The sequence below is a fragment of the Mus pahari genome, chromosome 3, assembly GCF_900095145.1.
Source record: "Mus pahari chromosome 3, PAHARI_EIJ_v1.1, whole genome shotgun sequence".
NCBI lineage: Eukaryota > Metazoa > Chordata > Mammalia > Rodentia > Muridae > Mus > Mus pahari.
Genome location: NC_034592.1, coordinates 71,746,788 through 71,763,260, shown reverse-complemented (window position 1 = coordinate 71,763,260; position 16,473 = coordinate 71,746,788). Strand labels below are relative to the sequence as shown.

The 16,473-nt window shown below is 35.1% G+C and overlaps 1 protein-coding gene across 1 annotated transcript; it reads left to right on the top strand.

Annotated features, from left to right (window-relative positions):
• The first annotated feature begins 14,957 nt into the window (after nt 1-14,957).
• On the top strand, nt 14,958-15,899 carry LOC110318592 (olfactory receptor 8K3-like). The gene has a single exon (XM_021193756.1). It carries the CDS (start codon nt 14,958-14,960, stop codon nt 15,897-15,899), a length of 942 nt encoding a protein of 313 aa, XP_021049415.1.
• The last annotated feature ends 574 nt before the right edge of the window (nt 15,900-16,473 follow it).

Sequence of the window (16,473 nt, the reverse complement as noted above, 5' to 3'; positions counted from 1 at the left end):
TTGGAATTTTGATGGGGATTGCATTGAATCTGTAGATTGCTTTTGGCAGGATGGCCATTTTGACTATGTTAGTCCTGCCAATCCATGAGCATGAAAACTTTATTCTATTCATTATTTTGGTTACTGCCCACTTGAATTCTTGATAGTTGTATGGCATATAATATATATTCAAATCTAGTATATTTATAATTCAGCCTATGTATTATACCAAATGATCTTAGGAAGTAATAAAATAGAAAATATATATTAATTTGTTTGGATCTGAAGTAATAGATCTTGAATGCAGGGACTGAGTATTACAGGCAATAATGTTATTAACCAAGCTATATTCTCAGTCCTCAAATATGTAATTCTTCTTACAAATAAATAAATATGTTATAATATGTATGCATGTATGTGTTTGTATGTGTTTTATTTTACTAATACATATACTTATTTCAAAGGAAATATCATGTATTTATCAGTAGAATATAAGGAATTGTCTGTCATAGTTATAGTCATTAATCTGTGTTTTTAGATTTTGAAGTAATATCCACAGGCAAACAAAACATTCCTCAGTTGAAGCAGCAATTATTTTTCAATTATTATTTCATTATTTTAATGTATATTTATAGTCTAGAAGTATTCAAATATATCAAAGACTCGTGGTTTTATTTGTTTGCTTGTTTGATTTTTTGTTTATTTTCTGGGATAGGGGCAAATAAAAAATGCTATGAACTCTAAAATAAATAGACACCTATCAACATCTTATCTTTAGTAATTATCAAATATGAAAGTTTCTGTACGATAAATTAATAATACCTGCATGCAATTTCATCCCAAAAGTATTCCTTATATAATGGGTTCCAGAATTCTTGTACTTGAAAACTTACCTTATGATAGTTAATGCTAATGAGTTTGGAGTTTTCTTACTTCTATTCAAATTAAATTTATTAAAGTATACTTTCAATAATGTTAACAACATTGTTAGTAGGTTCTATATCAGAGAGGAAAGGCATTTCATTTCTTAGCTGTGCTACACAGATACTTCCTGCTATTACTTTTGGAAACATAGAATGTTTCCTGTTGACCACCATGACTTATGACAACTATGAGGCCATGTAGAATCCACTGCTATATGTTCTTACCCACCAAGAGTCTATTTGCCACTAATCATTTCTTCTTATAGATGAGAAGGCTTGCATGCTCTTATTCACACTGTGGCCATTTTTAGCAATTCCTTCTCTGGAGCCAACGAAATCATTCATATTTTCCATAGCATCCCTGTTTACCTGGCATGTTTTGTTCTTACAGTTTCTTCTTTCAGCTTTTTTGCTTTTGTTGTTCTGTGTTTATTGAGACAATCACAATCCCAATTGTCCTACTCTTGTATGGCTTCATTCTATCTGCTGTTCAGAGGACACTCTCTGCTGAAGGTAAAAGAAAAATCTTCTCTACATGTTGCTTTCATATAATTGCAGTTTCCATTTTTCATGTGTTCATGTCTATAAGACCAATTTCCAACTACACCTTAGAGTAGGACTTTGTAGTATTAATATTTTATACCAGTCACATGCTGGATTCTCTCTTTAATAGTTTGAGTAACAAAGATGTAAAAGATGCAATGAGAAAATGTTTGAAAATTTTCTTATTGATCATGTATACTTTCTCTTTAAATATTACATTGCAAAATTTTAGTGGTGTTTTCTTTGTCATTATGAGGCTCATAGTGAGAATATTTGCTTAAATTCATAGCTCTAACAATATTGTAGAATATTTTCAAGTTTAGATAATAGATAATAGTCAATTTTGCTATTTTCATTTGGGTCACTAAATCAGTATGATACCCATATTAATATATTTATATACATCTATGGTGATATTAAACAATAAACAAAAATTGCATGCAAAATTTTTGTATTCTTTATAAAAATCCTGTGATTTTATTGGTTCTTGTGATTGAAATTGTGAATAAGTTTAATATGATCAAATATGCAATCCTAAGTAAACTAGTGCTCCAATGTCCCAGGGCTTTTCTAGGGGATTTATAATGCACGGTGCTATGATTCATTCTCATAGCTCAATGTTTATGACAAGAAGTAACAAGGACAAATTCACATACGTTTTCACTGGGTTAGTAAAAGAGCATGATTTCTTCCTCTTTTGTTTCCCACATAAGAAATGAAGTATTTTTCTTTGGTTTCTCAGAGAACATGGAAAGTAGGTACTGAGACTATAATTAAAATTATGAATAACAGAAGAAGGCAGAAGAGCTGGTTCAGCAATTAACAGCATAGCTGCACACTGAGGGTAAAGATTCATTTCCCAGCAACCATATAGCATTTTATGACCATGATGAACTTTATTACCTGGGGCTCCAATTCCCTCATCTAACCTTCAACCACATTGGTAGTTTATCTCCACTGACAAAATGAGTCAATTTAATCCAAAATAAAGTATATAAAGGCGGTTTTATTAGGTATAGCTCTCTGGCTAGTTCAAGAATTTTACAGGAGGAAATCAAGGAAGATGCCATGTAAATGGGAGACCCACAGACAGAGAACAGCAGGACAGGGGAGAGGGCACAGAGAAAGCCCATGCAGAGACAGAGGGACAGAAAGACAGACCGACCGACAGACAGACAGACAGACAGACAGGCAGGCAGGCAGGCAGGCAGGCAGACAGACAGACAGACAGACAGACAGGCAGGCAGGCAGGCAGGCAGGCAGGCAGGCACGCACGCACACACACACACACACACACACACACACACACACACATCTGGATCATATAGTAAAGAGCCTCTGGTGGAGAGGAAACACGTTCACTGGGCTGGTAAGTTCAGGTAGGGACTTAGGGATGCTAGTAGAACTTAGAGTGGAGGCCAGGTCTGCTTTTTTATGTTAAATAGGCACCTCAGAGACTGGGTCTGAATTTTAACAGGTATGAGACAGGCATGTAGCACACATACTTGCATTCAGGCAAAATTCTCATGCTGATAAAATAAAATAAATTAATAAAAATTAAAGAAAATGAAGACAAATTTAATTCAGAGAGTAAATTTAAACTGAAAAGAAGATTTGACTCTCCTTAGAGATCTTACTCATTATTATCCAATTCTGGAAAGCCTTCTCTCACTCAGTTTCTGGGTAAGTTTCCTTTTGATGCCTGACACCTCTGCTTGAGAGTAAAGGCTCTTTGGAACATGGAAGTCTGCTTACAGCAGAGCTCTTTTCAACGTTCCAATGTCCCTTTTAATCACGAAAGCAACTTTATATTATTCCTTTGCCTTTCTTGAATTTCTTTTTCTTATTTATAAACTACTTTTTTTCCTCTGTTGATTTTTTGTCTGGATATCTTTCTCTTTTTAAAAGTTTTTATTGAATATTTTCTTTATTTACATTTCAAAATCCCCCCACAAATCCCCTATCCCATACCGCTCCCCTGCTTCTATAAGGGTGTTCCCCCAGCCACCCACTCCTGCCTCTCCACCATCAAATTTCCTAAACTACTTTTGAATAACATATTGCAAGATGACAGGAGGCTGTCACTTTTAAATTATTATTTTATAAACTTAATTAATCCCTTGAGAGATGCCTTTTATTAAAGAACTATAGCTGGGTGATAACCTTGACCCCACTACACAGTATGTATGCAAATATGTCAAAATAAGGTAGACAACATTGTTATAATGCAGACATAGAGCATCCTCTAAAGAACATTCATACTTAACACCTTTAGAATTTGTTCTGGTCTTATGTAATCTTCATCTCCTATGTTGGCAAAAGCAAAACATGCTCATTTATACATATTATTTGTATATATTTTAAAAAATTCAATTTGTTACTAACATTGTATGTGGGTTTATACATGAGTATATTGTTTATATTAATGAAAAAGAAAGAATATTTTTCATAATCAATATTACAATTTGATTAAAATATTTGTTTCTATCATTTTCTCCCTCAAAAGTCTTCCACAGAACCCACACTCTTTTATAGCCACAGTCTCTTTTCTCACTAACTCTATATACAAGTATGTATATTCACATAAATATTCATAAATATAAGATGCTCAACTTCATATAATGTTACTTGAATGGATTGGTACTGAACAACCGACTGGTATGCTCTTCTCTCAGAAGTTTATTTCTCCTGCTTCAAGTTTTCCTCAATTTCTACAGTCCATTGTGTAGGGTTGAGACCTCATGGATTTTTTTTTGTCCTGTTTGGCATGCTTATTGTTTTCATCCTTGTTCTCCTCACATTTGGGCAGTCATGCTGCTCAAATTGGAGGGGAATCTAGAATGACTAATTTGCCAATCCAGCATAATCACTAACAACAATCTATATGCATGTAATATTATTTCAACAGAAAATTGTAACGTTCATCCCTCATAAAGGAAACTTCTCTTTGCAAGAGAAGGAGACAACAACAGAACAATAAAATTAGCCAAAGCATAGAGTTATGGGGCCTTTGTAGCCCACTGTGATTGCATGGTAAATTCCTATGGCTGGCAATGCCATGTTTGACCTGTATAACATAGAGAAATCAATCTCAAAGGCACTGAGATCTCCCTTTGCCATGGCTAGGTTATTTTTTTGTTTGTTTTTTTGTTTGTTTGTTTGCTTGCTTGCTTGCTTATTTATGTTTCTTCTTCTTCTTCTTCTTCTTCTTCTTCTTCTTCTTCTTCTTCTTCTTCTTCTTCTTCTTCTTCTAGCCATCCATCTTTGCTTTTTTTAGTCTTTGACTTTGATTGACAGTCTTCTCTAAAATCCTTTAACTTCTTTTGTTTATTGGTTATTTTATTTATTCACATTTCAATTTTATTCTCCCCTTCCCAGTTAACCCCCAATCCTCTTTCCTGCCCCCTCTGCTTCTATGAGGATGCTCCTCAACCCATCCTTCCACTCCTGCCTCACTGCCCTAGCATTCCTCTATGCTGGGTTGTTAAGCCTCCACAAGACCAAGGGAGTTCCCTCCCACTGATGCCAGATAAGGTAATTCTCTGCTACATATGCAACTGGAATCATGGGTCCTTCCATGTGTACTCTTTGGTTGGTGGTTTAGTAGCTGAGAGTTTCAGCTCCTTCAGTCCTCTGCAATTAGTCTGATCTTTGGTTGCCTACATCTGCATCAGTATTGGTCAGCCTCTGGGCTGACCTCTTAGTGGATAGCTATACCAGGCTCCTATGAGCAAAAGTACAGGGAACACCAGGGCCAAGAAGTGGGAGTGGGTGGGTAAGGGAGCAAGGGGGGAGGGTATAGGGGACTTTCAGAACAGCATTTCAAATATAAATGAAGAAAATACCTAATAAAAATTTGGGAAAAAAAAGTCATAGTGTCTGTTTGGTGTCTGCAGATGGGATGGATCCCTAGATAGGGCAGTCTTTGGATGGTTTTATACCGAAGTTATAGGTAGAACAATGGGATGGAAATTTAGCATAAATATAGTCACTGCATGTCGTCCCTGCTAGGCAAAGTTTGTCCACTGATAGAATAAGAAATAAAATAAAAATAAAAATATCTGGACAATAAAATAAAAACAAGACAAATAGGTATTTTCTGGTTGGATGTGAGACCTAAACCACAGGAAAACATTTATACTTGGTCCTGTAATCAACCACGTCCAAAGACTCATGGTTGAGGAAATCATAAGCCTCTGGGTAGAACCTGCTAGCATAGTCTCACTAAATGTTAAGGTTATCAATTTATCTTATAAAAATTTGTGGTTTTACCAGTACACCTTGGCTAGTCTCAACCTTTGTAAGAGATTTTCTGTGGGAACCAGATTTCACTAGAGACTTACCTTCTTGAAGTTCTGGAGATGTGAGACTGAGCGCTCAACAATGACACTACATATATACTAAGCCCCCACCCCCCACCCCAGTCTCAGGAACACTGGGGAAAAGAGGCAGAATGAACATAGGAGCAAGAAGATGAAATAGAATGCTGTTTGATACTGTCTACTGAAATGATACTGATGAACTCACAATAGCTATAATTATCTGCCCAAGATCAATCCAGCTGAGGTCCTGGCAACATGGAACAGATGATGTTGAGGCCACGATTTCTTAGTAGCTAATAGAGGTAAAAGAAACATTCTTTTTGTGTTGTGACCAATGTTAGGTTTCCTATAGTCTAGATGGTTACCACATCTTTTTATAACCACAATTTTTTATAAGATAAATTGATAACCTTACCATTTAGTGAGACTATGATAGCAGGTTCTACCCATAGGCTTATGATCTCCCCACACCCATACACATATGGACAAAAGAAACTGGATTTAGTAGATTAACAAAAAAGTGAGAACATCATGATGTTCAAAGAGGGTGTTTTGAGGATAACATGATAGTTATTAGAGAAAGAAAATGGCATTTGGTATGATCATATTTCACTATATGCATATCTACACTCTCAACAATAATGAAAATAATTGAAAAATGAGAGGTTAATAAATTAAAATTTATAAAGAACTATGAAGTTTATCTTATATAATGTAAAAGGCTGTGACAGGAAAATGAATTAGAACTATGATGAATGACAATCAATGACTTGAGAAAGAATACCTATTGCTATTTGCACATTGAATCAATAAATGACAAGTGAGTAAATTATAGAACACCAGGTCACAAATACAAATATTTCAAAATGATTTACCAATGACAAATATAGTCATGCAAGCATTCTTACTTAAACATAAATACAGATTCAAGAATAAATGAATCTTTTGAGGCATCTATATGCATGTTCTTAGGTATAGTTCCCTTTCTTCCTAATTACCTCTTTTTATTAGTCCCCATGCTTCAAATAGCTGTTAAAACCTCATTCGGTAACCCCAAAATCGGTTCACATATATAAAAAGACTGTTACAATCAAGTTGTAATTTGAAGAGTTCCACATGTGTGCAATACATGTACATACATAAACATACACACACACACACACAGAGAGAGAGAGAGAGAGAGAGAGAGAGAGAGAGAGAGAGAGAGAGAGAGTTAGTTTAACAGTATTTTTAATATTAGTAGAATTTCTTCAGTTTAGTAAATTTGGAAAAACTTGTGTTATTTCAAAATATAAATTACTGTTATATATAAAATTTATATAAATACAAAATTATGTCATATCCTACTAAAATATTATTAATTCAGTTCATGTTTTTACTATTAAAAGATGCAAGATTTGTTTCATTGTATAATTTATTTTAATTAAGGTTTCATTGTCATGTTATAAACTCCAATTTCAGAATATGCAAGTTTAGGGTTTTGTTTTGCAGTGATGTGTCTCACTCAGCATCGTATTCTAAGGGTTCATCCTTGTTATTGAACATTGCTCTCTTTTAATGATGAATTATATAATATTTCCTTATTTGTATTTACAACTAATTCATATGTCTCCAGATAATGTATGTCCCATATCTCTGATTTTTTTATAAATATTCTCTACCATGAATACTAACACACTTACATCTTATGGCAAAAATGTCATTTGTTTTGGACAAAATCTAAAGGTCTGAATGCTGGCATGCACAATTACTAAATGCACAAGGTCAGATGTACATATGTTTTGTTTCTGACAATTAGTGGCTAACTTTCTGCCATTTCATTAAGATTCCAAATGCTTTAGGGATAATCTGCAAATTGTGTGGCATCTCCTGAGGGGAAGTCTCAAATGGTGAAAAAAAAAATGTCTTTAAATTTTCCTCAACAGTGCCCTGTTAAAGAACACATGAAGAAATAAAGAGATCTCACTACTAGTCACATGATAGACAGGATACATCTAGAACCTAAAACAAGGATGAGTTTGTTCTGGCTTTGTCATCATATGTAAGTGAACATTTCTGATTAACTTTCTGGGATTTCTACTTCTACAAGATGTCTGAGCAACAATTGGTCTTTTTTTTTTTTTTTTGCCTACTCTTTCTGATTATATTTGAACATACAGAATTCAGGACAGTGAGGAACATGGTATACATTGTCTCAGAAAAACTTAATTTTGTATATGTGCACATATATGGATCAGTGTTTATGATTATAAATTACATGATTTCTCATGAAAGACAAAAATGAGAATAAGAGATTATGCAGAAATGCCATACATTTTTCCCTGTGTGAGTAGGTATACGTGTCTGTGTATAAATTAATATATATATATATGTATATACATATGTGTATATAAAACCAGTGAATCTATTTTTCTTTCTATCTATCTATCTATCTATCTATCTATCTATCTATCTATCTATCTATCTATCTATCTATGTGTGCATACATGTATATATAAACCTAAACATGCATATGTGGTAAAATTTGAAGCTGTAAATTTTTAGTCTTTATTTTCATAGTTTTACAAATATTAAACTAGTGATATATTCTTTGGTAATCATTTCAAAATAATTTTAAATGTTTGATATCATAGGATTCCTTATTATATGAATGAATGAATCTCTATTTCTTGGGATTTCTCTTGTGTTTCTTTTTTCTTCTGTTGGTTTGGCTTTTTCAAACACCTTTGTGTTAACATTTTTAATTTTATTATATTACATTATTATCAATTAGAAAACTGCTTCTCTTCTAATGAGAGACAGAAAGTGAGTTGATCCAGATAAAGGGGAGGTAGTGGGAGAAGTAGAAATGGGGAAAATGATAATCAGGATATATTATGAGAAAAAAAATCTACTTTTAATAAAAGGAAAGAATAGAAATAATTTTCAGGACCTTTTTATTCTCTTTGAAATCTAGCACCTATTATCCAAAGGGAATTTCAGGAGCCTTCATTGTAATAACCTGTATTTCTCCTAATTTCTCTGATTTTCATTCCCGAAGGTGTAGAGAGAAAAATGCATCTGATATCTATAGAGAATGATTGTTCATGTGTAGTGACAGTGCCTCCAGAAGGAAAATTAATATTTTAAGTAATTGTATATTAGTGTAGCTTGTATTAATTTTATCCAAATGTTTGAGGAAATGTATAATTTTATTTTTGAAGACACTGCTCTATTTTTGTCATAGTATGGTAGCTTGGTTTGGCATTATCTGTGGACACAAGACACATGTATTGGTCAGTATTTACCTGTCTCCAATATATGCTTTGTTGTAGCTCCGAAAAGAATGTAGCACCCCCCTGCCAAGGCAGGTATACATACATTTTTAAAAGAAGATTTCTTTAGGTAGGTTCCTGTCAATTTTAAAGAAACATTATATAGTTTATGGTAGAGAACTCTGCTTAAGACTAGCAGGTATATAAATTACTTAATCATCTATCAGGCTTCTCTACATCTGTGCATAGAAATGTTGCCATTTTATAATTAAATTAAGAGTTTTCATTAATCTTTTGGCCAAGAAAGGTCACTGTATACACTTAGTTTAGATATAGCATAGACTCTATAAGCATACAGCATCATTTGTCATTTTAAATACATTCATATAAAGAAATTTTTTATCATAATCTCTTACAAGTTTTTTTCATAATATATATTCTTATTACAGTTTCTCTCCCCCCCCCCCACCATTCCTCTCAGATTTAGATGGTGATTTTGGGTGGGTGTTGCATCCCTTGATTTCCATTTCTTTTTCTGGTTCTGAGGAGACTATGGTGGTTATGGGTTGTTTGGTAGGGAATACTTCTGCCATCCTGCCAGGTAGAGTCTCTGGGTGGGGGTTGGTGGGGGTCCTGCTAGAATGTGTTTATTGGTACTGGGACCTGATGGAGATGGGCTTGAAGGTGGGTGTTTTGAGATAGTTCACATGAGAGAGGAAAGCAAGGTATGCCACCAAGATATGCTTAGTCCCCTAGAAATGGAGGCAGAGACGGAGGAGAGGCCACAACAGGTAGTGGGCTACAGAAATGATGATGAGACTAGTGATTGCATTTGGGGGAGAGAAGGGAATGCCTGTAGGAGTTGGTGGCTGAGAGAAAAGGATGGCCTGGTGAAATGGCTGTAAGAGTAGCTCTGCATGATCTAGTGGATGTCAGACTGGGCAGAGGGGAGGCGGAGCCCATAAGAGTCTGGAAGAGAACTGAGGATGAAGACTGGATATTTGATTTTTTTTTTTATGAGTAGTAAAATGTTCAGCTCTATGCCTATCAGTATAAGGAATTTTAAGGACTGTTAGGAATAGAATGCCTGGCCCAGAATTGGCTGTGTAATTACATTCACAAGCTCTCTTACCAAATTTTCTACAACCTCCACAAAAAAATTAGTAAGATGCATTGACTCTCGACCACCTGGAGTTTACTAACCAGTACATTAGCTTCTCAAGCACAAGAGCAACTGAACTGCAGAGCCAGGAGACACTGGCATACTTCTATGTGCATGGGGAGGAATAGTCATGGTGTTCATGGTAGATGTTTTACCCTGTGGCCACCTAGTGCCTATGAAAACCCTAATGCTCAGCACATTCTCCTTCACTTTTCTTCTTTCTCCACCAGCCTCTTCCTGTCCTTCTCTATTCTTTCCTTCCCACTTCTTTCTTTGTTCCTTATTCTGGTCACTTACCCTATAGCAGTGCCTAGGCTAGTAACAAAAGGGGTTAGTCTGCCAGTCTCTCCTTCTGTTATCTCTTTCTGAACCATCTTCCAGTTCTCTCTGTCTCTGTCTGTCTCTGTCTCTCTGTCTCTCTCTGTCTCTGTCTGTCTCTCTGTCTCTGTCTCTGTCTCTCTCTCTCTCTCTCTCCCTCTTTCTCTCTCTGTGTGTGTGTGTGTATGTCATATAATATTACAGCATACTATGTATACTTTGTGTGCACATCCTTCAGTTGTAGATTTCTAGTCTCTATCCCTGGTTCCAAACTCAAAGCCAGGTATAGGAGATTTATTTCATTTCTTGAATAGCATGTTTTTATGCTTTAACTTAGTACTCTACATATTAGGGAGTGACAGTCATAGGTACTTCACTGAAATGCTGGGATAAAGTCATATATATTCTAAATTACTACATATAGAGATTACATTTAATTTTGTAACCAATGCTATAACAGGATTCCTGGAGATAACCCATCACAATGCCTTCAGAAGTATCAGGAATCTAGCCTGAATCTAGTCAGGAAGCAGCAGAGCTTATACTTGTTTTTATTTTAAATGGAAGAAAGGGTAAAAGCTATTTAATCATGTATGCCTCACTTATTAGAGATATTTTTAGTGTGGATATACTACATATAATAAACATGTCATTCCTCATGAATCCTGTGTTTTCTTTTTGCTGGGAATTCTAGATGGCTAGATTCAGGCATCTACTAGAAACTCTTCTACTTGGTGCACCTATGGTCTGAGCAGGAGCCTAGAGCTGTAATGAGTTTCTTTAGAACTCTCTTGAGTCTGCCTAGACCTCTGAGTCTCCAACCTCTTTCAACTTTCTGGAGGCTGAGTCATATTGCATCTAGAAAAACAAATAGGTCTTGGCTTAAAGCTGCAATGTTCTTGTAGCTGGCCAAAGGGAAAGAAGAGCTGACTTTCCTTCTGGCCTGGTGAAAATGGAATTGTACCCAAGACTCCCAGAACCAACAGTAGTTGGAAGTGCTCGCTGAAGTTGTTTTTGGATCTTTGTTGATTCAGCTTTCACCAATTGTGGCATGGCAGTATTTGATTCCTGTGATCTCATTCCCCCACATCTCTCTCTGCTCTCCGATTATGTGCATAAAGTATTTCTCCCAAGGAAGCCTAGCAGGCTTGAGTTTATCTTGAGGTAATTTGGCATCTGTATAAATCTGAGAATGACCCTAGAGAGTTTGTTCCCAGGAACTTTTTTCTCAGCCAGACACTTGACTTCAGTATACACCTGGACTTTGATGGATTTCCAGTAGATTTTTTTCTCAGAAAGTAGTAAAGCAGATTTCTGTTATATATCTTCTCAAATAACTTTCAATGTTCCTCTCTATCTCCTCCTGTTTTTAAAAAATATCTATCATCGTTCAGTAAATAGGTGGAATTATAAAGCCTAATGTCAGGAAAAGATTTAAATAGACTTAAATGTGCATGCTGAGTCAACTTCTCATATACGCAGAACATGATACCATCACTCTGCCCACTTCCTACTTTGTTTTAGTGCAAAGATTCTCAACTTGTGCATCACAAACCCTCTAGCAGGGTCACACAATTCTTTCACAGGGGTCTACATATCAGATATTTACATTCATAACAATAGCAAAATTATAGTTATAGTATGCAAGAAAAGAAGTTTATGGGTGGGGGTCACCACAACATGATGACTATATTAAATGATCTCAGTATTGGGAAGAGTGAGAATTACTGGTCTAGTGGGGCTTGTTTTTTTCTTCATTGAATCACTGTGAGGGTTCAGGAAAACGTTATAGAAAAGAGAAGACATATAGTAAGAACTCCCCAGAAGCCATGCAAAGAATTGAGCCCTCCTGTGCACCCATGGTATTCATATAATGGAATGTAACGGGTATGGAACGTAAAGCAAGCAGTGCTGCAGGTATCACTGAGTATGGTTGCTCAAAACTTAAATTCGAGCAACAAATAAAAACTTAGAGATTGATAACATTTACCTAAAGGCTAAGAAAATCATGTGAAACACTAATACAGATATTAAGAATATGTGCTCTGTCACATAAGAAACTTGGAATCTGTATCAGAATAGCAAGCCATGACTGGTGCTAGTTACACTTAGTAAAAGAGAAGGGGGATGTTCTTGAGACCTTGGGGATTTCAAAGTTACTTTGCAATATTAAGTTTCACAGACTGTGTTCTACACACACAAGCATTTGTTATATTATTCTATCCAGTTTTTGTAGCTGTAGTCTTTTTTTAATAAAAATAAAAGAAAATAAATCTCATGTAGGTTACTGACCCAACAGAAGTTAATTCAAGAACTTTATTGGCCTTGTGAATATTCTTGCATAGATATTTTATATGTAAAAATAGTCAGAGGACAGAGTTAAATGAGGCCAAGGGTGGGCTTGATAGAAATGATGGTATGGAAATAGAAAGGGTTTACAAAAGAATGGAAAATTGATTTGTAGAATTTCAGAGTTAGGGTATATTCTTTTAATCATGAATCTTAAAGGGATGAGAATATGGTTCAGCTGTTAAAGTGTTTGCTGTGGAATTTGAGGATCCAGAGATCAGCCCTGAGGATTCATGTAAAAGTCATGCTCAGTATCACACACCTGTAATCCCAGCACAGAAGATACTGAGCTAGGTTAATCCACAGGATTCAAGGTCACCCAGTCTATCTAATAAATGAGTCTAGGACTAGTGATTGACACTGTCTCAAAAAATAACATGAAATTGACTAAGAAAGACTGACACTGACCTGTCCTTTTCTAGCATACATCAATCCACACATTTATCCATGGACACATGTTCTCAGACAAGCACACACACATATATGCACATGCACACACACAAGAAACTTCAATGTGCTGTAATTTATTTTGAGTTGCTGTAGTAAGATGTTTGTGATACTAAATTGGGAAAAAAGATAAAATAATTATCTTACTTTGCTCATGAAGAGATTTAACAACATCATCGAGGTTAGGGATTCTTTTTTTTTTTTTTAATTGATCCAGTTTTAGGAATTTATTATTACCCAGTAGAGAGTAAAATATAGAAACAGACATATTAATTTGTTGCTGTGATGGTATCACTTCCTTTCCTTTTATAATTTTTATTGGATAATAAATGAGTGTCAGTGGTTGTTCACAGGAATGGAACATTCACATCATAGGACACATCACCATTTTAAAAACCACTTATAATAATTTTAAATAATCACACTTGAAAATCTGCTAAGCAGTGCTAATAGCTTTTCATAAAAATAATTTGGAGGGTTTTTGTTGCTTAAAATATAGTCCTTCTTAACTTTAAATATACACAAATACACAGAAGTACAATTTCTCTGAAAATACTCCAGACTTAAAGTATGAGAACGCATAGATGATTTCTTCATTCCCCACGTGAGGCCCGTGTCTGCTATTTGTCTGAAGATGGTTTTTAATAGGGTCACTCTCTATAGACAAGGATATGTAGATTTGAAGTTTAAACATAGGCTTTCTTTAATTGATGAAGCACATGGAACTATATTGTGTGTTGCCATGTTAGAACACACAGATAGACCAACCCATAGGTACATGGAGATGTGTTATCAATGACTTACACGCAAGGCTAATAGAGAGGCTATGTGAGTGTCTGTAAGATGCTTAGATAATATGTAGAGGAATTTAATTCCAGCAACACGACTGCTCTGACAAGGGATTACATCCAAAGACCTATGTGATGCAGATAGAATGAAGATATGCCACACACCATTAATCCCTCTGGCTGGAATATAGACATGCCATTAATATGCTTTTAAGGTAAAATTAATTTGTAGTAGTAAGCAGCCATGTTTGAAAGGTATGTGTAATTGAGAAGCAGACAAAACTAAAATATGCTCCAACACATAGAGGTTAGGGATTCTTCAGTGCTGGGAAAATTCAGGTTTCCCTGGAAGATTTTAAGATGGTGAAAATTTAACTCTATTAACTTCACTTAGATGTGTTATTATGTACTTTTTGTTTGTTTGTTTTAAGGTGTCATTCATCCTTCTCAAGAGATGGCTTTCAAGAAAGATCTAAAATTCAATGTTAAAATATTTGATGGTATTTGACCTTTATAAATGAAAATATCTAGAAATAAAATATGTACATTTATTGAGCTAATATGATTTTATTCACGTAAACAATTCTTTCAATACCTATGTGAACATTATTTATAATAGGTGAGACTTCACTGCTACTGCTATATAATGAATATATTAGGAAAGATATACACATACATATTTTTTATAAAAGATATGTAAAGGTTTTGACAACATTGTATGTGAGCCACTGCATATAACTTTGTTGTTAAGTTTTCTATTTCATATGTGCATAAATTCGATTGCATGTTGGGTATTTGCTGTTTGATATTACTGTAATGTACTTATTCTATTTTTGTGTCTCTGTCTGGAACAGATTTTCTAATAAAAACTAATGGAAAAGCACAACCTCACAGCAGTGACTCAATTCATCCTGATGGGCATTACTGAACGCCCTGAACTACAGGCCCCATTGTTTGGATTGTTCCTAGTCATCTACATGAGCTCAATGTTTGGCAATTTGGGCATGATAATTCTAACCACAGTGGACTCCAAGTTACAAACACCCATGTACTTTTTCATTAGACACCTGGCTATCACAGACCTTGGTTATTCCACAGCTGTGGGACCTAAGATGTTGGTAAATTTTGTTGTAGATTTGAACATAATTTCCTATAATCTTTGTGCTGCACAGCTAGCTTTTTTTCTTGTGTTTATAATTAGTGAGCTTTTTATTCTGTCTGCAATGTCTTATGACCGCTATGTGGCCATCTGTAAGCCTCTGCTCTACACTGTCATCATGTCGCAAAGGGTGTGTCAGGTGCTGGTGGCAATCCCCTACTTGTACTGCACATTTGTTTCTCTTCTAGTCACCATAAAGATTTTTACGTTGTCTTTCTGTGGCTATAATGTCATCAGTCATTTCTACTGTGACAGTCTTCCCTTGTTATCTTTGATCTGTTCAAACACACATGAAATTGAAATGATTATTTTGGTCTTGGCAGCTTTTAATTTGATATCCTCCCTTCTGGTGGTCCTTGTTTCCTACCTGTTCATCCTTATAGCCATTCTCAGAATGAACTCTGCTGAGGGCAGACGCAAGGCGTTCTCCACCTGTGGTTCCCACCTGACAGTGGTCACTGTCTTCTATGGTACTTTAATATTTATGTATGTGCAGCCTCAGTCCAGTCACTCTTTTGACACGGATAAAGTGGCTTCCATCTTTTATACCCTGATTATACCCATGTTAAACCCCATGATATACAGTTTGAGGAACAAAGATGTAAAATATGCACTTCAAAGGTCATTGAAAAAGATATACAGCATACTCTCATAAATACTACATACAAGAGGATTTCTACTAACCAGAATTGAATGAACCTTTCCTATGGCTTTGTCAGAATGTTTATCCTGGAAATAATGAATCTATTGTATATTTAAAGATTGCCCTGCTTTGTATCAACACATTTCATAATCTAAATGCATCACTAAAAATGTTTTTGTCATTTTAAAATTTATTGTAAATGTATGTGCACGTCTCAGAATGGAGGAAGACCAGAGTACAACTTACATGTGCGTGGGCCCTGAAGATAGGACTCAATAACAAGGCCTTCAACCCATTGGGCCATCTCCTTGGCTCTCCTTAATTAGAAGGATAAATTTTAACAAAATAATAAAGAGATATATCTAGTGTAACAGAATGTGTTTGTATTTATACATTATAAACATGAAGAAGAGTGTGTATACTATTTGCAAGTAAAAAATAACTACATTCATATGAGGAATTTATTTGCTCCTTATGGCACTCCTCCTGCAAGGTACAATCTTGCATCTATGTCCATTTGTTTATATATTTATCCTTTTTAGTCAGCATAATAGTTCCATTGAGACTTCTAGTGTTCCTGTAGATT